Genomic DNA, 24594 nt, shown 5'->3' with positions numbered 1-24594 from the left:
ACGATAAGACAAGAAAACTTGGTATTTGAAGGATGAAAGCTTGGTGCCATTAGTTATGGGAACTGGATTGCTTTTGCCATCCCTTTACTTTATGGTAAAGAAGTCAGCAAAGTTAAATGCATTGAAAGAGGTAGTTAAAGAGCATCATCATATGTCTCCAATAAAAAAAAAAAAAGGCCATAACTCGCAAAATGTAAAAAGAAATTTGAAAGCAGTATAGAGGAAGAGTAGAAAAACAGAAGAGAATGTTATTTTGGTACATGGCTTGTTACTCTACTGAATAAGGCCTTCTATAGAATAAAAAGAAGTTGCCGGAAGAAAAAAATCAGATTGGGTTTCACTCGTTGGCTTTGTCTAACCAAGTCACGAACCAACAGTAACCGACGAAACAACCACTTCTGTTTCCTGCTTCTTGTACTTTTTCAGCAACCATATACTAAACATACAAAATGTGCCACCATGATCTCACAGCTACCTCCTTTTTTATTCTTTTTCTTCTGTAAGAAAAGTGTACACAATAATTTGAAACCTTCAGTGCAAGGATCATGTAATTTCGTTACATTTACCACTTATTTGCATATTATCCTATCCATATTCACTCAGCAGTCAGCACAACCAATAATAACAATAGTCCGGACAAACAAAGAACTTTGTTAACATATATGATTTGAATTCAGGATGAATATTAAATATTATTCATTTTATTAGGATTCGAGGGATCTAATAACAATACATGGTGCCCACTAGCTTCAATCCACATTTTCTAAACAAGAAAATGGTCTATTATATCAAGTACATGTTGAGAAATGAAATCTTAGATGCCCTGCTCAAGCATTGCTCGAACCCTCACTGGAAGACCATAAAGCCGAATGAACCCAGCAGCATCAGCTTGATCATATATCTGCCCACTTTCAAATGAAGAAATGTCTTCCCTATACAAGCTAAAGGGACTCGTACGACTGGTTACAGTAACAGAACCTTTGTACAATTTCAAAGTCACAGAACCTGTTGTGGTCTCTGTGATCTTCTGCATAAAGGCATCCATGGACTCCCGAAGCGGATCAAACCATCTGCCAGCATACACTAACTCTGCATATTTAAGGGCTAATGAATCTTTGACTTGTATTGTTTCACGATCAAGTGTCAATGACTCCAACTCACGTGCTGCAGCAAACAGGATTGTTCCCCCAGGAGTTTCATAAACTCCACGGCTTTTCATACCTACAAGCCGATTCTCAACCATGTCGATCCGGCCAATTCCATGCCTTCCACCAATCTCATTGAGCTCAGCAAGTAAAGACGCTGGTGAAAGACTCTTACCATTGACTGAAACAGGAAGCCCTGACTCTAACCCAATTTCCACATATCTGCAAAACATAATGCATTCTTTCAAAAATGTACAGTACTAAATCTTTAAAAGTAGAACAGAAAATTGGAGGCTATATTATAAAGTGAAATCACAAGAAACAAGCTTACTCTGCTTGATCAGGAGCATCCTCTGGGTCTACAGACATCATGTACATGTCCTTTTTAGGTTCATTACTCGGGTCTTCCAAAATATCTCCCTTTAGTGTTACATATTGCATATATCAGAAAACAGCAACATGTCATTTCCAAAATAGTTTTGGAGCTAAAGTAAATAAAGCATAATGCTAGATCAAGATAAAGTGTGGCAACTTATTGCAATACAGCATAGAAATCATGTTGATGATTCACATGTTCTAGAGACTTCTAAAACATTATTGGATTCCTTGAAACTTTAAATGATGACACTTTAAATTATTGAGGGACTAAGTTTATTATTAATATCTTGTGGGCTAAAGTGATGGTGCTTGTATTCTGGAAGAGAAAATGATGGTTTATTCAAGAAAAAAGTACATGACATAAATAGTTAACGAGTGTAATATCTAATCCGAGAATTAAAATGCATTTATGCATTCATAAATAGGACATTTCATTCCATTTATTCACACAATAAACACTATCATTCATTCACACTAAACAACTAGCCTCAAATGAATGCTTAGGCTTAAATTCAATGAATGCTTGGGCCTAAAAAATGACAAATCATTAGATATAGCTAATTTCAACACTACAACTAGAGCTATACTAAAGATAACTGTAAAACATACCTCATGGCTAAGGTGCCAAAGATTCCTATCCCTGCTATATATGGATTTCTTTGTCACAGGAACAGGTATACTATGCTTTTTAGCATACTCAATAGCATCTTCTCTACCTGTAATATCCCACTCCCTCCATGGAGCCACAACATTGAGCTTGGGGTTTAGAGCAAAGAAAGTGAGCTCAAATCGAACCTAAAAGTTTATATAGAAATGTGTAAGAATAAAAAAAAAAATGGGCATGACTTAGTGTTATGAGAGCATAATAGTAAGACATGCCTGATCATTTCCTTTCCCTGTACACCCATGGGAAACGGCATCAGCTCCAACTTCTTTGGCAACATCAACCATGGCCTATCAGTCAGCAGGTATCAATCAATATATGTTATATAACGAGGGAAAAAAAGATAAGTACATTCCACTATCATTATCATTATGATTTTTCTTCAATATAAAAAGAGTGAACAATGCACTAAGAGCTAACAGAAGAAATGGCTTTACCAAGGAAGATGAATATATCAAACTTCAAGCAGAAGTACCTTCGCAATTACAGGGCGAGCCATTGAGGTCCCAAGCAAATACTTCCTCTCATAAACTGCACCAGCACGCAGGCAAGGAAATATATAATCTTTGACAAATTCCTCCTTCAAATCTTTTACCACTAATTGACAGGCTCCACTGGCTTTGGCTTTCTGTTCTAAACCTTCCAATTCCTTTATACCCTATAAAATTTAGTTTTGTTATGAAACAGATGCAGCATTTAAACAGGAAATTGGATCAAACAATTTCCCTAGTCAGAGGTTTAAAAACTTGATTACAGAAATAAATTAAAAAAACACACAACATACTTGGCCAACATCAGCAGTGAAGCAAACAACTTCACAACCATAATTCTCTCTGCAACACGAAAATCATTAAATAAAATATTTTTTTTTATCAGCCACATTAAATAAAATATTAAAATAAGAATACAAAGTAACAGGTAAATTGACAGGGATAAGAATCACCAATTTTAGCTCCCATGGTTTACTGCAAAACTACAGCCGTTTTTAGTTAAAAACACATCAATTCACCTATACATTCTCAAAATGGCCTCTGATCTCTATTTATACATTCTAAGAAAAATTTAAACATTCTTTTCTAGAGAGGAATCAGTAATTAAAAAATAAAAAACAAAAATAAAAATAAAAAAAGTTAAAAAAACTTGATCTCTAAGTCCATAAGGATTCGACTATTCGTCATTCAGATTTCAGAATATATAAGGGAGAGGAAAAATCGAATATTACAAAAGCACAACTTAAGTCTAGCAGAAAAATGGGGGTAAAAGGGGGACAACATCTATACCTCAGCCATGGAACAATGACTGATGTGTCTAAGCCACCACTGTAAGCCAACACCACCTTATTCAATTTTCCACGTAGGCCACCAGCCTTTGTGGTTTCAGAAACTACCTCTGTATCACTGCGTGCAGCTGCTTTAATAACTGCATGTCAAGAAATTTTAATATCATTACAGACACTAAACTTAAATATATCAAATAGCTCCAAATCCATATTTCATGTGCCGAACACAATGTGCCTCAAACGTCTACTGCTGTTATGACATAATTTTGGTAAGGAATGCTGATTTTTAAAACACAAGTGAAAACAAATGAGTCAATTACAACAGATGAAGAATACAATACAAAACACTAACAACAGATGAAGGCCGGTCCCCAAGCCCCCCAATATATTGGGTTGTTTTGTCACTCTTGTACTATATGTGTGTGCTTAGTAATCACTTAGATAAGCTCTTATAAGTCGAGTTTATAAATCAAGTGAATAAAGGTAACGCCTTCCAGGTGGGGAAATGGGGCTACAATTGAGACAAAAAAATCTTACCTTGAAGTTTATTGGCACCAACGCTTGTTCTTAGCCCCAACTACAAACAGCACAGAAATCCAAATACCAAAATAAGGCCAACATAGCACCCACAAAAACCAAAAAGATACCAAAATTAAAAATAAAAGAAGAACATAAGTGGGGTCATGGGTGTGTTTGTAAAGACTAAAGTTTTAGCTTTTAAGAATCACCTCTTTGAATGACGAAGGTTTTGCCTTCCAGAAATGATGATACAGGTGCCCTGCAAATAATAGAAATCAACGGAAGAAAAAAAACAAAAAAGGAGAACTGTTAAGCATACATAATGAATCATTGATCTTCCTTTACGAGTGCTGCAAAAGCTCTAAACTTGAGAAAACTTTACAATATCAATGAAAATGAATGAAAGGAAAGTTCCTCTGCCCAAGATTTGTTAGCATTTAAAAACTCGGGGTTTTTCAGTTTGTGTCATCGTTCAAAACATAACATTTTAAGCAAGGGAGTGATGATGAAGTTGGAACTCGAAAAGGAAACAGAATCGGAAAAAAGGGGACCTGTTGTATGAAATGAGGGAGCAGTGGCACGGGTTGAACACGCAGGGGAAGCTTTCAACTGAGCCATTGTTGCAAAAACAACACAAGTTCAGTCAGTGAGTGAAACTGTGAGAGAGTTCTATTAAAAGTGTATTTGAGCGGCGTCTTGCAAGAAACGAAGGGTTTTCAAGTCACACCGTCACAGCTTTATGTCAGTCTCTAATTGTAATTTAACTTTTCCTAATCCTGAGTCCATTAGGTTTTTATTTTTTTATGCATTCCGTGTTATTTAATGGATAAAAAATGATAATTCCTTTCCTTTATTTTTTTAAAAAATTTCTTTTAGTTATTTGTCTTTCAAAATATTTATTTTGATTCTTTAGTCTTAGTTTTAGATCAATTTAGTCCTTTCAAAATAAATTAATGAGATTTTAAGATATAATTTTAAAAAAAAATTATTGATTCAAAACACGATACATATCAAATTAAATTTACCCATAAAATATTCTCACGTATTATATTAATGACTAAAATAGTACTAGTATTTTATATAATTAAATTTATAATATATATTATAATTAAGATACAAATATATTTTAGATTTATAATAAATAATTAATTTCAAGATACAAGGTTAATTTTAACTATTTAATGATTTATTTTAAATATATTAAAATTTAATTTAAAAATAAAAATAATAATAATAACTTGAAAGAGATAAGTAATTAAGAAAATCAACCATACAAATAAAGATAAAAGAACAAGTAGTTTAAGATGGTTGAGAAATAAAATTTTTAGCTATTATTTTAATCAAATTAGATTTTTAAAAAAATAAAAATATATTTGAAAATAATCAAAAACAAAAAAATGAAAATATAATCAAATGGTCAATTCATGATATTAGGATAAAACATTTTGTCAAAAATAAAATTCTAAAACACATGTTCAAAATAGTTATTCCAATGAAGGGTTAGAGTTAGCTTGGGGTATGGATTGTGATAATGTTCTCTACGTTTCTCATATTCGCTTAATGTCATCAAGCTTGTCAAGCAGGGCATCAATGATTGTCATATATATGCAACCATTGTGATAAATATCAAAGATTTCTTGATGGAAGATTGGAGGCTAGATTTTGTTCATTCTCTTAGAAAAGAGAACTTTTGTGCTAACTTCCTTGCAAAGAAGGACCCAATATTGGGGTTGAGTTATGCGAGTTAGTTAGAGCAATCACCTAGAGAGATGTAGCAACTACTTCTTGCGGATGTCATAAATATGCCTCACATGAGATTTTAGCCTTTTGCTTTTCTTGTCTTGTTTTCTCTCACATTACAAAGATGTGTGAATATATATATATATATATATATATATATATATATATATATATATATATATATATATATATATATATATATATATATATATATATATATATATGGTGAATACGAGTGAAAGAATTTAATATTGATTATGTATATTTTAAATTAAAAAAATTATAGAACAAATGTCGCATGTAAAAAAATGTCACTTTTTTTAATTTTTACTATTTGTGTTTGGCTCCATTTTGTATTTTGTTTTCGCCTAAAATCTAAAAAGTGAAAAGGATATCTCTTGACTCTTGAAGAGTTGAAGTCAGCTTCGAGCACAAACGTTAAGGGTATAAATATTTTTAATATATATATATATGTGTGTGTGTGTGTGCAAATTATGGTGGGAAAGTAAATTCTTTTTGTATTTAGTGTACAAAGACAAATAACTCGATCATTGACCATCAGATTAATGATTTTTATATTGAACGACTATATTTGGTCCGTACAACCTTTTGTACTAGTTATTATTCTTTAATAGTCATGATGTATTTTACTTCTATGCCCCTTCTTTATTATTAATTATTTTATTACAAAATGTTAACAAAAATGTTATTGTCTTATTTGCCCTAAGGTTAAGATTTTTTTAACTTATTTAATTATGATTTGTTGAGTATTGGTTGGTCTGTCAATGTTGGCGTCATTGTAGGGAGAAAACTAGTTTTAGAGAGTATTTGATTAAAGTGGTCGGCAAAGAGGTTTGTAAAGGATGATATCGCAGGATCAAGCTTGACCTTTGAGCCATCGTAGCCGACACAATAGAGGATCTTTGGCGCGGTGAAGGTTAGGGTGTTGTAAATAGTGTGGAGGAGTCTGTCATGGAGGTGTTCATGGAAGGCAGAGAGGCCAAAGTCGAAGACCTTCAGGTCATCGGCACCATCCAGGAGGAGGTTTTGTGGCTTGAGGTTGCAATGGGCGACGTCGTGGCAATGGCAGAAGCAGAGCATGGAGACGAGTTGTGCGAAGTAGCAGTGGACGAGGGGCTTCGGGAGGCATTTGTGGCTAGAGAACCTTAAGAAGAACTTGTTGCTGCTAGTGAAGTCAATGATGAGGTGAATCTTGGTTTACGAGATGACAAAGTCAAAGAATCACACTACTCACAACCCATCCTACAAGGCCCACAAGAATGGCATCAAAAAGCCGAAGAGGCATCGCCACACTTCCACCAAACTCCAAAGGGATTGATCCATAGTTTATGAGGAACCAAAGGTACACGAGGAAGCATAACAAGAAAAACAATGAAACAACCATCGAAGAAGAGTAAAGTGTCACTAACAAATGGGGCTATTAGGATTTGATTTGTTATTCAAGTTCCATATGTTTTGTATCAAATCTATCTATAGTAGTATAGTAATTTTTGTGAGTTAATTTAATCTAAAGAGAATGTCGTACTTACTCTTATAGTATCATTGTTGGTTTTGTTTAAGACACTTGAAATTTTATCAATGGATTGTTATTCAGCTGGTTATGCTTTAAAAAAAATGGTGCAATTGTTTTTTTTGTTAACTTAAATAAAATATTCAAAATATTAAAATATTTAAAACCCTGAAAAATTTATCATACCCAATTATCTATCTTTGTGCACCAAACATAAAAATTTATTTCCCCACTGTGTGTGTATCTATATACAACTTAACGAGGAATACTAGTTGTCTTTCACACTCTTTCTAACCCCTATTCTATAACTGGCTGAAATTTATTGAAAATTATCAATTTTGATAAGTCTCGCTTCTACATCAAAAGAGTGTCGCTAGCATTCCTCTAATTTAATTTTATGCAACAAATATGTGTATTTACAATGTCGAACCGTTGAAGTTGATAAACCAATTTGTTGTCTAGTTGGGATTTGTCCCGTTTAATTTGATAATGAGACTCCCACGTATAAATGTGTATCTCAAGATCGTTACATATATAAAATAATATTACTAATCTTCATCCTCTATTCCATAACACCAACTCAACTAAAGAGCAATGCAAAATCATTAGCATTTCATATATAAAAACAAAGCTAGATCTACGGAGCAAAAAGTCAAACCATAACTCTAGAAACATACTTGGAACATAAACCACCTAAAGTAAAGGTCTAGTTATTTGATTTTGAAGATGAAGACCTCAAGTTTATATGAAATATAAAAGTGCAAATGACTTTTAAAAATAATTTAGCTAAGGTTTATGACTTTCCTCTTCCTGCATTAGACTTTGAATTTTGAACTTTTTTCTACTAGCTTTTGGCAAGTTAATGTTGTTTGTACGAAACAATCTGTGTTGCATCATACCCAATAATTTTGACTGCAATTGTTTGTTTATCACCATAACATGCTTTGCCATGTTTGTCGCCAATACTCGACTCTCTACATTTGCTTCCATTTTCATTTGCATTGTCATGGCCATAGGCAGATCTCCTTTCTGTCCAAAAGAAATAACAATGAAAACACATTTGCAATTGCTGAAAACATGCATACACAACCAACACACATTATAACAAATTACAAAAATCCCTAGTGTTGAGTTGCTTATATCTCTAACTATACAAATATGTAGTGACAAATATTATTGTTTTCTTTTGATGGGGTTAATTATAAAGGATCAAGTAATCTTGACTAGTTATTACTAATTACTTATTCATGTGTAAGTTGCAAAAAAAAAGCAAAATGTTGCATGTAGGTTACATTGACATGTTTTAATAAATGGAGGTTATTTAGGGAAAGAAGGAAAAACCTGTGAACTAGAAATCTTTTGTTTCAATAAACCAATACTTTCCATATCAATGTCGGTTTGAATTCCTGTGTAGAGTGGACGTAAGGAAAGAAGAGTGGTAGTTCCCTTAAATGAGTTGACTAGCTGGGGATACTTTTCAAGCTGAGAAACATGATACTGATTGGGGACTCTTCGGTGGTTTGGTGTAGGGAGCAACGAGGACCGTGAAACTATCACAAGATTAGTTACTTTCCCTGCTTTTAATAAAATCATCAACTTAATGTATGGATTTTGTAACTTTGCACTAAAACATTGATCATCAATATTAAGGACTATACAAATTGACATTTGTGTAAGTGCATATTGGATGATCTTCGAAATTCCATTTTACCCCAATAAATATTTTATAAATTCTCAATTGGCTACCAACTTTCTCAAGCCATAAAATTGGTACGAATAATAATGCAACAAGATAGGTTATATTACCTTTTTGAATACTGAACCTTTGAATCCTTTTCCAACTAAAGATATCCCAAGCACAGATAGAACAATCTTCTGAGGCAGATATTAAGCATGCTCGAGTAGAGGTTAAGGCAGTAATGGCTCCACTACATAGTTAAAAAAAATTAAGTAGATTATATTCAACCTCAATATATGAACATAACTTAAATTTAGGTTGGAAGCAAGGATCAAAACTTAACCACTCAAAGTAGGTTGCTCTCTACTACTAAACAAATGGGTTCTAAATCAATGCATTTGAAACAATATCCAATAGTACCATTTAATTTTGTATGAATGGAAGTAACTTTAATATTTAAATTTACATGTTTGGGAAATAATTATGCAATGACAACTCACAAAAAGTTCAAAATTAAGTGTTTTTGTTTCTACTTTGTAGTTTATATGTGGCTTCTAATCAAACATATCGCGATGAAAACATATCCTTAATAAATAATGCAAGATGAAAAGCTCCAAGCACTATATATATTTTACTTGTGTCCTTTCAATTCAAGTGGTTGTTGGCTTTCATTGACAATGGAAAAACCTTCTTCCTGACCAACATCAAGCTTGTTAACAATTATTGTTCCCTTTTCTGTTCCGCAAAATAAGAGCATTTCCCTTTGGTGAAGGGTGATGGAAGTTATTGCAAAAGGATAAACGTGAGTTTGCACAAGCATTCCAGAGATAAAATCCCAAACCTATGACAAATAGAAATCTCATATCATGAAAATCTTACAATTTGTAGGAGTAAGAGTTTAAATGCAAAAAAGTTTCATCACCTTGCATGTGCCATCAAGGGAGCTTGATACTAATCTTGATAAGTAACTATTTGGTGTAGTTAAAAGCCCAGTTATGGAAGACATGTGCCCTAAAAAACAATGCAATGGAGGTGGCGAGCTTCTTGTATCTTCTACATCTAATAGACTTCCATCAAATCAAATAAAACAAATGCATCAATGCAAAGGTGCTTAATACTTATTATGTTATTACATATACTCGTGGGGCCAAAAGTTGTCTAAGGAAGTAAATTCATTCTTTTACCTAATCATGGGCCAAACACATATCATTCCATCAGATGAACTAGAAAAAAGAAGAGAATTGTCATCTGAAAATAGCATGCAATTTAAAGATTTATTATGAGCCTTCCAAGTCTTCAGTAATTTTCCATTGGTCACCTACAATTCACAATATATCAGGATTTTACCAAAAACAAGTGTTCATCTAAGTCTCACATGAAAGCTCATACAAAAGAGTGTTAGGACCAAAGGCAAAGTTTAGTCAGTTTAAGCTAGAATTATAGGCAATATCTTTATGATGATGTAAATAAAAACATAGATTGTTGAACTGAAAGTTATTAATCGAGGAAATAGAATTTTTTAAGATGTTTATACATACATCCCAAAGATATGCCTTTCCGGACAAAGCTCCTCCCACGAGGTATATGCCATCATTTGTACAAGAAAGTGGCCCAATAGCCTCCACCGTGTAATTCAAAAGTGGTTGTTGAGGCTGAAAAGTGGAAACAATAATATACATGTAAAAATGAAATTTTTAACAAAAAAATTTTGAATTTTTAAAAAGGTAGGATAATAAGATACTACCTATAATCACTTCTATAAGAAAAAGTGACATTATATTTTACACTATAATTTGTTTCTTGTAAAAATGTCCAGAGGTAATTCTTCCATTAAATTATTGATTTGTCATGACAATCATGACATGACATGAAAGTCGTAAGCACCATTGATGCTTGTCAAATAATTTCCTTATCATACAAAGGGTATGTCTAGTCATTATAAAACAATAAGACCATTGAATTCTAATCATTTATCTTTTTCTTTGTAGCTATTAAAATATAGAGAAGGGTCCAGGCTTAAACCTAGGTGTAGAGGAATATAACCCTCCCATGTTGACTCCCCGCCAAAGGCATGAAGGTTCTAAACATATGAGAATGAATGATCAATTTCTTGACAAAGTTTTACATTACTTGGTCATTTGAAAATTTTGTGCCTCTTTCTTCATAAATATTAAATAAGTGGAGTCTTATCAAAATTTGTTAATGTTTGTGAAGAGAAATAAATGTAAAATTTTAACATTAGAGGATCCATTTCCCCATAGCATAGTGAGGAAATTGATCCCTTGTCACCTTGTCAATATGTTTAAGGAACTCAACTATCTATCAATTGTGTTAGACCTTGTTGGTATCTAAACATGTAACTTATACCATCGAGATATACCATGTAAGGACAATTTTTTTAGTACATTATAAACTTTGGGTTAGGGAACAATCAACCAGAATTTCAATGAAGATTTCTCCAACATAGTAAGAAGGCAAACTTCCTTGATATTTGCATGGGATTGAAAATATATGTATTTGCAACATATGTGCATTTCCAAAAGAAAGCAGACAAGATTTGGCTATGAATACTTATCATCAAGCAATACAAGTCTTAGTTAGTGAAAGAAAATTCATATATTTTTCTAGGTCCCTAGTTATTGGTGCTAAGAATTGTGGTTGAAATCACAATAGTTACCCTACAAGTTTAAAGAATCAAAAGCCAAGCAAACAAATTTACAAGTTTTAAAGTGTCTTTCAAGGAGCTCATAAGAGACAAAATATTAAAGTAAATTCATATATTTACATGATGAAATGAAAGTTACTATTTTTAGAACAAAACTCATGCAATTCCATAAATGTTTTTGGCAATGCTCTCCAATGGTAATTGGAGTTTCACTTTAATAATCTATGTTGACCTAATATGAATATTTATTATGTGTATTACTATGTAGGGGAGGCTAAATACAAGTCAATCCACCTCGTTTTGGCTCACTCTGCCTAAGAAATGAGCCACAACCCAACTCATTTATAGGTGGGCTAATAGGCCAGTGAGCTAATCCAACAAAATTAATAATAACAAAAAAGAAGAAATAGAAAAAAAAGTTAAAGCCTTTCATTTCATAACACTAGCTTGAATTTAGTTAGAGGACCTAAAGTAGTAATAATTTAGCCTAAATTAGAATATAAATTTTCTTATTTTATTAAACAAACTAATAATAATAATTAACAAATATGTACGTTGAAAAATACTAAACACTTAAATAAATAATTTAACATGAATTATACTGACCAATTAAAAACCATGCATCAACATAACACAAGTAAAAGTAATAGTAACAACACATTTAAAAAATAATAATTAGACGATAGGCTAACCCACATTCGTTAGTGATCCGTCAAATTGGTTGGTTAAGTGGATTGATGTATTGAACCACCTAATCCACCCTATAATTATCCTATCATTTTTTGTGGGCTAGGTGGGTTGACCCATTGTGTTTGGTCCACTTTGTCACCCCTTAACATTGAGGTGAAATTTTAATTATGCTTAGAGAATAACACCTAAAAAATTACATATAAGTTTTATTCTTATTTTCATGACATGCCTTAAAAAGCACAAACAACCTTAGAGAATTGATTGATGCAAAAAAATTTATTTTCTAAGATTTTTATCCCATATTAATTAGTGTTGACTATGCAGGCTTCTGCGTAGGAATAGCATTAATTATGGTTCATTTGTTTCATATTTATTCTTTTGGAATTCAAATCAACCCTTAAACTATGATGAAAAAAATTCAAGATTTTGAAGTCCAATGCAACTTGTTGAAATTAGGGTCATGCATGCAATCTTTTTCTCCAAAATTAAATAGCCTTCACTTAGAATATGACAAAACTTAGATGTAATTCTACATATATTTTTTTGTGCCGTTTCCAAATCAAAAATTGAGGTTTTACCATGATAATCTATGTTGACCTTCCATGCAACCCTTTAATTATTGAGGTAAAACTTCAATTTCAACTATAGAATAGCATAAAAAAACATAAATTACATCTAAATTTAATCCTTACTTTCATGGTGTGTCTTACAAAGCACAAACAAGTTTAGAAAATTCAAAAATATGAAGAAAAAAATATTATGTTTCTAAATTTCTATCATGTATTGATTATAGTTAACTTTTGCAAGCACATTGTAGGAATAACATTAACCATGATGCGTTTATTTTATATTTAATCTTTCAAAATTAAAATCAATACTTAAACTATGACAAAAAAATATTCAAGATTTTGAAGTCTAATGCAACCAACTTTAAATTAGGGTTATGTATGTATTTCTTTCTCCAAAATTAAATAGCCTTCGTTAATAGTGTGACAAAACTTAGATGTAATTTCATAGATGTTTTGGTACTATTTTTCAATCAAAATTAGAGTTACACCTTGATAATTTGTGTTGCACTTTAATGAAATCTTTTACTACGTGGATTATTGAGGTGAAACTCCAATTTTAATTGGAAAATAACACCAAAAATACATGAAATTGCATACAAGTTTTGTTCTTATTTTCATTACATGTTTTAAAAAGAACAAAAACGATTCAATAATACAAAGGAAAAAAAAGACGCGTTTCAAAATTTTTTATCATGTATTGATTGCAGTTAACTTTACAAGTATCTTTGAAAGAATATCATTAATTATGATGCGTTTATTTCATAAATAATTGTTTGGAATTCAAGTCAAATCTTAAACCGTGGTAAAAAATATTCAAAATTTTTGAAGTCCAATGCAACCAAGCCATGCTAACCTTTAGTGAAAATCTCTATTACATTATTACCAAGGTGAAACTCCAATTATGATTCAATAACACCAAAAACTCCTATAAAATTACATCTGATTTTTATCCTTTTCTCATGACATGTCTTAAAAGACTCACGCAAGTTTAGACATTTCAATAATGAGAAAAGAATATGATGTTTTTCTAAAATTTCTCTCATGTACTGATTAATGTTGACTATGCAAGCACCTCTCTAGAAATAACATTAATTATTAGATGTATTTTATTTCATATTTTGAAAGTCAAATCAATCTTTAAAGTGTGACGAAAAAGATTCAAAATTTTGAAGTCCAGTGTTGCTAGGTTTAGAATAGGATCATGTACACACTTTTTTCTCCAAAATGAAATATCCTCTACCTTAAAATATATATGTTGCAAAAAAAAAATCACATGTCTTAATTTGACTTGAGAAGTCAATAACAATTATATGAGAAACTAATTTGGAGATTGAAAAATTAATTTAAAAAGTAAACATATATATTTCTTGTATAGAAATGTTGAACATACTTTACCAACCAAAATAGAAACTAGTTTCTTAGTGGTTGACCTAAGAGTCAATGGAGAAGATCTAAATACATTTGTTTAAGTTCTTTTGTTATTGTTCTTCAATTAAAAATAGAGTTTTACATAGGAAATCTATGTTAATCTTAAATGGAAACCTTTTTTATTTATTAAAATTAGATTTTTACATAGGAAATCCATGTTAATCATAAATACAAACCTTTCTTATGTGGACTATACCCAAATGAAATTCTAATCATGATTGAAAAACGTCAATATTACCTAAAGAGCAACATCTAAGTTTTTTTTCCGAAATCAATTATCTAAGACTAATCCTTCTTGAAATACAAAAATCATTAAAGTAAACTTTATATGCGTGCTAACAATGCCCCATTATATGTTTAAGATATTTGAATGATATTTTAAGTACGATATTTTCCCATGAACATGAAGTGACATACATGCATATCAAATAGCTGATTATTATTATTTATGTTGCAAAAAAAAGCTAATAACCATGTGATTTACTCACTAAAATGCAAGAATATCTATAAATGAACTTTTCAAAACTTCAGAATAATATGCGGTACGGTTTTTTTTTCTTTCAATATGTTATTGATACAGAGTTGTTTCTCTTTTTAAAAGCAGTGACAAGTTTTAGTCAAAGACTATGAGTGTACACATGGTAAATGTTTTCCTCCTAACATAATTTATTCGATACCCAATGGTTAATCATGATTCAAACTTTAGACCACTTGATTAAGAGGCACAAGTGACTAACGCCAACCATTATTGGTTAATCCAATATATATATATATATATATATATATATATATATATATATATATACACACACACACGCACATAAAAACTCAAATAAAAAATAAATATAAGTTGTTGGGATGAAGAGTTTCAGGTGTTAAAAAATGTTACCTTGTTGAAAGACCAAATTGCAATGGCTCCGTCGCCAACAGACCCGAGTTTGTTTGATTGAGACGCCACAAGGAAACGGTTTCTCAAGCACAAGAAGCCAAAAGGTGGCGAGGCACATGTTGGTATGTGAAACAATTTTTCTCCTGTTTCCAAGTCCCACATCGTCGCCCCTATCTTCATGTTCTTGTCACTACATGCCAACACTGCCTCTCTTTCTTCCACCACCGTCATCGATGATGATATCTCTCAATGCCTTTGTTGCATGTCAATGCCTTCAACGCTCAAACACAAATGGTATATATACATGAGATGAAAATGATATGAGAGAGAATGCGAGATCTTATTTATTAATTTAATTTGTAAAGACTAAATTAAATGAAGGGTGATAATGAAAACGACAAAGTAGTTGAGAAAGTGATGATGAGACAGTTTACTTTTTTAATAATTAGTTTTAAAATTATATTATAAAATATAAATATATGAATTTATACAATTAATTAAAAGTTACTGCTTTTAATATTTAATAAATAATATTTAAATGTACAAAATGATTAAATATTATTTTAATATTGAAAACATTTATGATTGATTGTGTTTAATTACATAAATTATAATATTTTACTTTCTTTACTTGTAAATTTTAATGATATCATTTTGACAGAAAACATTTTTTAAAAACATCTACACACCTGAATTCTAAATAAATATTTTAACAAATAAATTTTTGAAAATTAATATGTGGAGTTCACGATTATTTTTTTTTTAACTAAAATTATATTCACTAAATCATACTTTATTACTATTGTTGAAGTGAAAATTTTCTATGATTTTAAAAGTCAATACAATTATGTAAAACATTGAAAGTTACAGATTTAATAATTTCTTAAAATAAATAAATGCAATATAATAAATATTTAAAAATTAAGTTTTCAATTAATAAGGAGAGTTTATAATTAAATATAATTCTTTACTAAAATTATATGCATTGGAATTATATTTCATTATCTTTAAATAATATTTTATAAATATAAATTTAAGAATAATGTAATTTAAAGTTACAGTTTAAATATTTTTAAATTAGTAATTAAATTAAAAAACTAAACTATTTCTCATCATTAATATTTTTTAATCTCTCCTCTAATTCAGGTTAAAAGTTGTTAAAAATTCAACAGAAATCATATTAGATAATTTAGTAATATAAATTTTAAAAATTAATGAGACTAATATTAAATTTTTCTTTACAAAAATTATATTTTTCTTTGTTAAGATTCTATTTTAAAATTTTGAAAATCAATAATTATGTTGAATATGAAATGTTATAGACTTAAAATTTTTTAAATAATTAAATGCATCATAATAAATAGTTTAATACTATAAAATGTTAAAATTAATAAAGAGATATTTCAGTTAATTTTTTTTATTGGTATTATAATCACTAAAATTATATTTATTGTTTAAGTGATATTTTATAATTTTAAAATTTAATAATTATAAGATGTATCAAAAGGATAAGTGAAGGATTGTAATGTGTGTGAGTGTGAATGTGTTATGTGGAGAGAAAATATAGTGATTTGAGTGTCTCAAAGTGAGAAAAAGTAATGCCTATTGTGACAAAAAAATGTGAGAGAAAAAAATGTAGCATAAATAGTAAAACAAACTCTTGTTGAGTCAGAATTATGTAATTTTGTTGTTAAACCTAAATCAGATTGACTTGATTAATAATGGATTAGTTTATGTCATATCAATCTAGCATAAATAATTATAATATATTTTAAAATTTCCCTACCTATAGATAAATTAACACATACACACATTAAAAAAGTGGTGGGAATAAAATTAGGAAAAAAATGTTAATACATTGAATATAACTACAATAAATATGGTGGATGATTTTGCATAAAAAATGTGTTATTTCTCTTTCTTTTCATATCAAAAGGTTAGCAGTAGTATATTCATCTCAACCAAACCAATCTAATTTTTAACATTTTCTCTATTTTCATTCTCTCATCTCAAATTTTCACCATTAGCAAAACAAAATATCAATGATAGAAAATAAAATTAAAGAAAAAATGAAAAAAATTTAATTATTTGTTTTAACAAAAAATTTAAAAAAGGAAGAGTAATTTTGTTTTCTTCCTATTTAGTTGAATAAGGAAAAAGAAGAGGTATGTTCATTAAATAACTTAGATATCCTTTTTTAATAGAAATAACTTAGATATCCTTAAAGAACAAAATATTGCAAATTAAATGCTCATAAAGATATACTGACAAATTAAAAAAATGTATTTTTTATTCTAAAAAGTATATCCTTTTGTTGCCCACACTTTTGCTTAAAACAATATTAAAACTTATTAAAAACATTTATTTCATTTCAGTTTCATTTACAAATCAAACAATAATTTTTTTCTTATTTCATTTATTCTCCTTTATTAATTCATATAACCAAATGCATTGAAATTCAATGAGAAAACTAAATTATTGGAAAAAGTGTTTTTGGATGATTATTGAGTAAACTCCCAAGTTTGTCTTTGGGAAGATATCCACTATGTGGATAAAACTAGCTTGAAGCTTGTAGCTAAAAGTTAAAAATGTAGCTTATTAAATTATAAGTGTTCGATAAAATTAGTTGTTGAAATAGTTGAAAATTGTAAAATAAAAGAAAAATAATATTATGATTTATTTAAAAGGATAACAAGGAAATTAGATAAATATATTAAGGATAAAAATATAAGAAAATATAAAAAAAATAAAAGCATTTTAAAAAACACAACTTGAAGTATACATCAAAATTTATTCCGTTAAAAGAAGCTCATGAAAGGCGTAAACAAGAACATGGAGTATGAAATCCTCATGAAGGATAAATCTAATATGTCCGAACAACAACGCCAAGACCACGAAAAGTATTGTGACCATATTAGGAAAAAAACTAGGATATTAAATGTTTAGTTGTTATGTACTAATGTTGTGTTTGATCTTTAATTTTAACTATGTAGGTCGTTGTTATATTTTAAATTCATAATTTTATGTTGTAAAACTAAACGTTATAAAAGTAGTCGTTCTAAAACTAACGGTTGGAAAACTAGTCGTTATGAATGAAGCTATATAAATGTCCAATGTTTCATCATTCTCACATGTTCTCATACAAACTACACAATATTTTTCTCTTATTTCAAACACTTCAGTTACCATGTAATGGATCCAAATATCAATTTAGATGAAGCTTTGGACCAAATGGTAGATGAAGAATTGGAAGACAAAATCGAAGAAGAAATTATTAGGTTGATACTAAAGAGCCAACATCAACTAGATGGCAACACCACTAAGCGGAGGCAAAGTAGAAGAATGGTACATCAGAATCATAAGGAAGGTCATGATCGATTGTTTAATGACTATTTCTCAGCAAATCTTGTGTACACAGAGACTCGGTTTCGAAGAAAGTTTTGTATGCAAAGGCATGTATTTCTTCGAATTATAGACGCACTTAACAATCATGATGAATACTTTCAAATGAGGATCGATGCACTAAGTCAAAAAGACCTATCTCCATTGCAAAAGTGCACAACTGCTCTTCGTATATTGGCTTATGGCTCATCTATTAACAATGTGGATGAATATGTTTGAATTGCTGAAACCACTGCATTGGAAATGCTTGAAGCGATTTGTATCAAGCATCTGCACCATATTTAGGAATGAGTACTCGAGGAAACCAAATAACAGAGACATTGAACGACTATTACAAATGGGAGCGACACATGGATTTCCAAGTATGTTAGGTTTCATTGATTGCATGCACTGAGAATGAAAAAATTGTCTGGTTGGGTGGAAAGGTCAATTTTGTCGAGGTGATCATCGCAACCCAACAATCATTCTTGAAGCCATGATATCACAAGACTTGTGGATTTGACATGCATATTTTGACACTGTGGGTTCAAATAATGACATTATTGTGTTAAATGAATCTAATGTGTTTGATGAAATTTTGTCAAGACATGTGCTCGCAGTACAATACACCGTGAATATAACCCAATATAATATAGGATACTATTTAGCGGATGACATTTTTCCAGGTTTTGCTACATTTGTGAAGACCATCTCAATGTCACAAGGAGAAAAATAAAAATTATTTGCACAACGACCAAAATCAACAAAAAAGGATGTAAAATGAGCATTCAAGGTGCTTCAATCTTGATTCAGAATTATATGTTATCTGACACATTTTTGGGATGTTATTATAATGAAGAGTATCCATGCATCATATAACATAATATGATTGTTAAGGACGAACGTGACACATATCAAAATAATATTAATTATAATATTGTAGGTAATAACATGTCGACATTTGAAGTATCTTCAGGTGCTCACCTTAGTATCATATCAACACACCTCTAAAAGAGAGTAAATGTTCATGACAAATAGAAACATCGCCAACTTTAAACAGATTTGGTCAGCATATTTGGGAACGTTTTAGAAAAAAATAACAATAATTAATTGTATGTAATATTTTATATTTTCATCATTGTTTTTTTATTATTTCAATGTCATTGTGTTTAATTATCTATTATTATATAAAAATGTATTTTTATTGTTATGTATTTCCTTTCAATGTTATGTAATTTTTCTTATTTTTTAATTGATATTTAATATTTTCTTCAATTATTCATATTTATTATTTGTATACAAAAAATGAATTAATTATTTTATTTGAATAGTAATTAAGTTATAATAAAAAATATAAATGTGTGAATTTTTTGAAGTTTTTTTGTGACTTTTTAGCATTAAAGTAAAATTGTATATAAATTTATTAGGAACGTTATGGTATTGTGAGGACTACAAAAAATTGTTGTGGGGACTATAAATATGATTAAGAAACTCATATAAAAAACTTAAATTAAAGATGTCCTTGGTGATATTTGTATAAATTATATATAAGTATTTTAAATGTGTATATTTTGTTCCTCCTAATTTTGTATATTTAAACCCTACTCCAAATAGATTTTTTTAAATAAATATTAGTATTAACATAATTATATAAATTAGTGACATGGTCAAAAATAAGAAAAAATAGAATAAAAAAATATGAAAGACAGAGTAATTGTATGAAAAAAATTATTAATTAATAGGTAATATAATTTATTTATTAAATATTTTTATTTTATATTTAGTGGATTAATCAAATTTAACATTAAATAAATATTTTAAAAAAGAATTAACTCATATAGTAATGTATATATAATAGTGTTTACGACATAACTTAAGTAAATGAAATAATTTAATGCTTTAGATAGTAAAGAAGAAAGAAAGGGACTTAGTTTTAGTTTCATCTCTACAATAGTGTCACTTCATTTCGCATTAGCATGAAAGTGTCATATTATATCAAGTAACCGTTAATGGACGAAAAGATTAAAAAATTTGTGCGATCAAAATTTTAAAATAAAGAAACTAAAATTATAAATTAGGAAGTATAGGAAAATAAAAAATACAATTTAACCTAAAATTTTAATCAAAAGGAATAAGAAATTAATCGAAAAAAGTTTTCATACCTAATGATGGAAAAATTTAATCAAAAGGAATGAGAAATTAATCAAGAAAAAATGTTTTGATACATAACATATACTTGTTTCATTGTCTATTGATGTACAACAAAAACAAGTTTCCATTCCATTTGGTGAAAAAGGAAACATAAGAAGAACAACTCACCTACAACTAGCAAGGGAACAGCCAAATAGGGCAATGGAGTAGCTGAGTAGGAGAAGTAGGAGTGGGAGAGGAAGAAGGGTAAGGACTGGAAGGAAAGTTTTAAAACGGGAGGAGTGTAAATAACTAACTAGAGTTAATCTTTTTAAAAAACTATATATATAAAAAAAGGACTTGGCTCTTCTAGAGTAAGGGAGTATATATATATATATATATATATATATATATATATATATATATATATATATATATATATATATATATATATATATATATATATATATATATATATACACGTGTGTCAGTGCATGTAAAAAATCTAAATTTAATTATAATATTAATCATTAATTTTATTAGTGTACTTTTCACGCACTCTAATAGAGCTAAATCTGAAAACAAATGGAGGGAGGGAGAAGAGACATAAAAGGGAAATGAGAATAATTCGGGCCTATGATTCGACTTAGGGAGTTGCTACGTGCACCCAGCATTATTGCTGGGGCACCCAGCAAACAGTGAAGTGGCGAAACTGCCCTTCAGCAATTATTCTTCCGGAAGAAGGTTCTTCCGGAAAGTTTCCGGAAATAATTTTTCCGGAAAGTTTCCGGAAGAATCTTCTTCCGGAAGATTAATTTGTGTCTTCCGGAAATACTCACAGACAATTTCCGGAAGAACGTCATCCGGAATGTTTCTGGAAGAAGATTCTTCCGGAAGAATTCCATTGTCTTCCGGAAGAAGCTTCTTCCGGAAGTTAGTTTTTTTTTTTAATGCGTATGTAATGACGATTTTGCCCTTGTGTAAATTTCTTTAAATTAACGTCTTCAGGCTGTGTTTTACTGCGCTTTCTTTGTTTCTTCTTCCGTTTGCTTTGTTTCTTCTTCCGTTTGCTTTGTTTGTTTCTTTCGTTTGCTGTTGTTTCGGTGGTGGTCCCTTCAGCAGTCTGTTGGTGGTCCCGTGAAGTGAAGTATTTGAAGATTTGGTGGTCCCGTGTTCCGTATTTGAAGTTTTATTAGTGGCTGTTATTCCTATTTTGTCGGAGGTACGCGTTTATTTCGTTTTCCGGTTAGCTTTTAGAGAAGAAAAACAGTAAAAAATGTATCCGAAAGAAATTTTAGGCACAGAAGGAGGAAGGTCCAGAATGACCACTTCCGGATGAAGGTCTTCCGGAAGTTACGAAGGCCAATTCCGGAAGAAGGTCTTCCGGAAACCTTCATCCGGAAGTGGTGAAGACCAATTGCGGTAGTTAATAATGAATTATTGGTTTAATTAGGTATAATGATATATATTGTGGATTATAATTTTATTTGGAAGACCTTCTTCCGGAATGTTAAATTATTACTAATTTATTTCTGTTTTATAATTTTTTTTTATTTCTGGTTTATATATGTTGTGGATTATTGATTTAATTAGGTATAATGGTATAATATTAAATGATTTAGGTAACTTAAATGTATAATGGTACAAAAATGTTTTATTAGTTGTTTATTATAGTGATAAGTTTAGTTTAAGTAAATAATGTAGTTATAAATTTAGAATATAGTGATAATTTTAATATAGTCGTGTATGATGCATATGTCCTATTAATATGTTTGTTATTTAAGGTGTAGTAAATTTTTGGATGTGGTTATATGATAATTTGAATGTACTTGTGTATGATGCATATGTCCTTAAGATGGACGAAGATCAATGGAGGTATGACTTTGCGATGTCACAAGAAGTTCATATGGATTATGATTATGATAATCAAGAAGAATGTGGATATAAGTCCAGGATCGCCAGTAATAACTGAACAATCTATCAGTGGACTTAATCCTGTGGCAGCCACCAGGCCTTCAATCTCAGGCACTGGCCTCCCAATCAGTGTCAGCTTCCTCCCATGTGACACTAACTTCAAATCAGGACGTTCCTGATTTGAAGTACAAATTATACAATTATTAAAAAAAATTAATCATAAACAAATAAATAAACAATGACAAATAATTAACAAATTAAAATACCTGTCCACTCCACACGGCATGTGCAACATGCTCGGCAAATGATGTGAGCACTGACGGGTCACGTGGACCACCAGGGAATCCCTCTGCAGCATCATCACCATCTGACCCCTCACCACTATCAGCACCCTGTGCGTCCGCACGCATCTTAGGTGCCTCCGTAGGCTGCTCAGGGACATCATCAGTCATGTCAGCGACGTCCTCAGCCATATCACGTCCCTCCGTAGTCATCTGATGAACGCGTAGCCTACGGGCTGAGGCAGTAGGCCTACGCCTCTCGGGAACATCGCCAGCATCCTCGTCAGCAGCTCTATCTCTGCCTACAACTCTACCTATGGCATGACCTAAACCTCGTGTTCTGGCCATGATCTGTAAATCATGTCGAACACGTATTTTTTTCGGTCAAAATATACACAATTTTCTTTATAAAAAATCAACTTTATTTATAAACAAATAAGACTAACTTAAATCAAATTATTTTCACACATACACGACCTAATTTTAAAAAAAAAATTAAACAACTTCATTTATATAAAAAAAAACAACTAATGTAAAATAAAATTATTAATAAACATGCACAACTTAATTTTTTTTTAAAAAAATTAAACAACTTCATTTATAAAAAAAAAAAACACAACTAATATAAAAATAATTCATTACTAAACATCCACAACTTAATTTTTTTAAAAAAATAAACAACTTCATTTATAAAAAAAAACACAACTAATGTAAAAAAATTAATTAGTAAACATCCACAAGTTAATTTTTTTTAAAAAAATTAAACAACTAATGTAAAAAAAAAATTATTTAGTAAACATCCACAATTTTTTTAGTAAATAAAATACTTCATTTATAATAAAATAAACTAATTAATTATAAAAAATTAGTATTTTTATAAAACTTCCAAAACACACAACTTTAATTATAAAAATAGACAACTTCATTTTAAAAAAAAAACACTAATTTAAAAAAAAACAATAAACAAAAACAAACACAACTACTTTTATATAAAAAAATTAATTTACAAATTAATATTTAGTAAAAATACACAATTTAAATTATAAAAAAAACATGACATCAAAAACCCAAACTTCATTTTTCATAAAATCTAAAAAACAAAATAACCAAAATAAATAAAATAATTCATTTAAAAAAAAACAAAACAATTTCTGTTTAAAAAAATTTAAAAAAAAAAAACACAAAAAAAAAAACAAAAAAACCACTTCCGGAAGAAGTGGTTCTTCCGGAAACATTCCGGAAGAAGGGGTTCTTCCGGAAAGGTCTTCCGGAACTTTGGAAGTTCTTCCGGAAGTGCGCGTCTTCCGGAATTCTTCCGGAAGAACCACTTCTTCCGGAAAGTTCCCGGAAGACGTTTTCCGGAAGTCTTCCGGAAGAACACTTCTTCCGGAAACTTTCCGGAAAAGGTTCTTCCGGAACTTCCGGAAGAACCCCTAACGGGTCTTCCGGAAGACTCCGCCGTCGGCCATTTCCCCATTTTTTCCGGCGTCCTCTCCTCTCGTTTTCTACCGTCCTCTCCTCTCGTTTTCTACCCTAAAGTTACTATCCTAAGGTAACTATCCTAAGGTTCCACTGCTACAAGCTATAACAATGTTGTATCAAAGGGGAGTTAGGGAGACTAACCTCGTTCGCGGAGAAGAAGAAGACGACGTTCGCGCTTGCCTTGCCGGAGAAGAAGAAGCAGTTCGCGGAGAAGAAGAAGCAGTTCGCGGA

General features: G+C 30.3%; 2 protein-coding genes across 2 annotated transcripts; both read right to left on the bottom strand.

Annotated features, from left to right (window-relative positions):
- Positions 1-681: 681 nt before the first annotated feature.
- On the bottom strand, positions 682-4675 carry LOC100795886 (argininosuccinate synthase, chloroplastic-like). The gene is given in 10 exon segments (NM_001289375.1): positions 682-1367; positions 1477-1565; positions 2133-2318; positions 2403-2477; positions 2663-2845; positions 2972-3020; positions 3468-3606; positions 4004-4043; positions 4195-4244; positions 4537-4675. Coding segments are annotated over 10 exon segments (1431 nt in total). The 5' UTR covers positions 4604-4675; the 3' UTR covers positions 682-814.
- Positions 4676-8042: 3367 nt separating this feature from the next.
- On the bottom strand, positions 8043-15406 carry LOC102662801 (protein ROOT INITIATION DEFECTIVE 3). Its single transcript, XM_026128642.2, has 8 exons — positions 15176-15406; positions 10473-10586; positions 10119-10252; positions 9857-10001; positions 9570-9775; positions 9063-9184; positions 8598-8830; positions 8043-8285 (listed from the first exon to the last, which is right to left on the bottom strand). Exons 1-8 carry the CDS (start codon positions 15404-15406, stop codon positions 8043-8045), a joined length of 1428 nt encoding a protein of 475 aa, XP_025984427.2.
- Between the last annotated feature and the right edge of the window lie 9188 nt (positions 15407-24594).

Source organism: Glycine max, chromosome 5, assembly GCF_000004515.6.
Source record: "Glycine max cultivar Williams 82 chromosome 5, Glycine_max_v4.0, whole genome shotgun sequence".
NCBI classification, from domain to species: Eukaryota; Viridiplantae; Streptophyta; class Magnoliopsida; order Fabales; family Fabaceae; genus Glycine; species Glycine max.
This window is presented reverse-complemented; position numbering and strand designations above follow the sequence as displayed.

What these genes read in the sequence shown, in the direction of transcription:
- LOC102662801 (XM_026128642.2), bottom strand. Translation starts at nt 15,406, where the DNA reads ATGACGGTGGTGGAAGAAAGAGAGGCAGTGTTGGCATGTAGTGACAAG. An exon ending in GAAAGGCATATCTTTGGGAT is followed by an intron (nt 10,253 to 10,472) that starts GTATGTATAAAC and finishes TGTGAATTGTAG; the next exon opens with GTGACCAATGGAAAATTACT. An exon ending in AAGGTTCAGTATTCAAAAAG is followed by an intron (nt 8,831 to 9,062) that starts GTAATATAACCT and finishes TATTAAAAGCAG; the next exon opens with GGAAAGTAACTAATCTTGTG.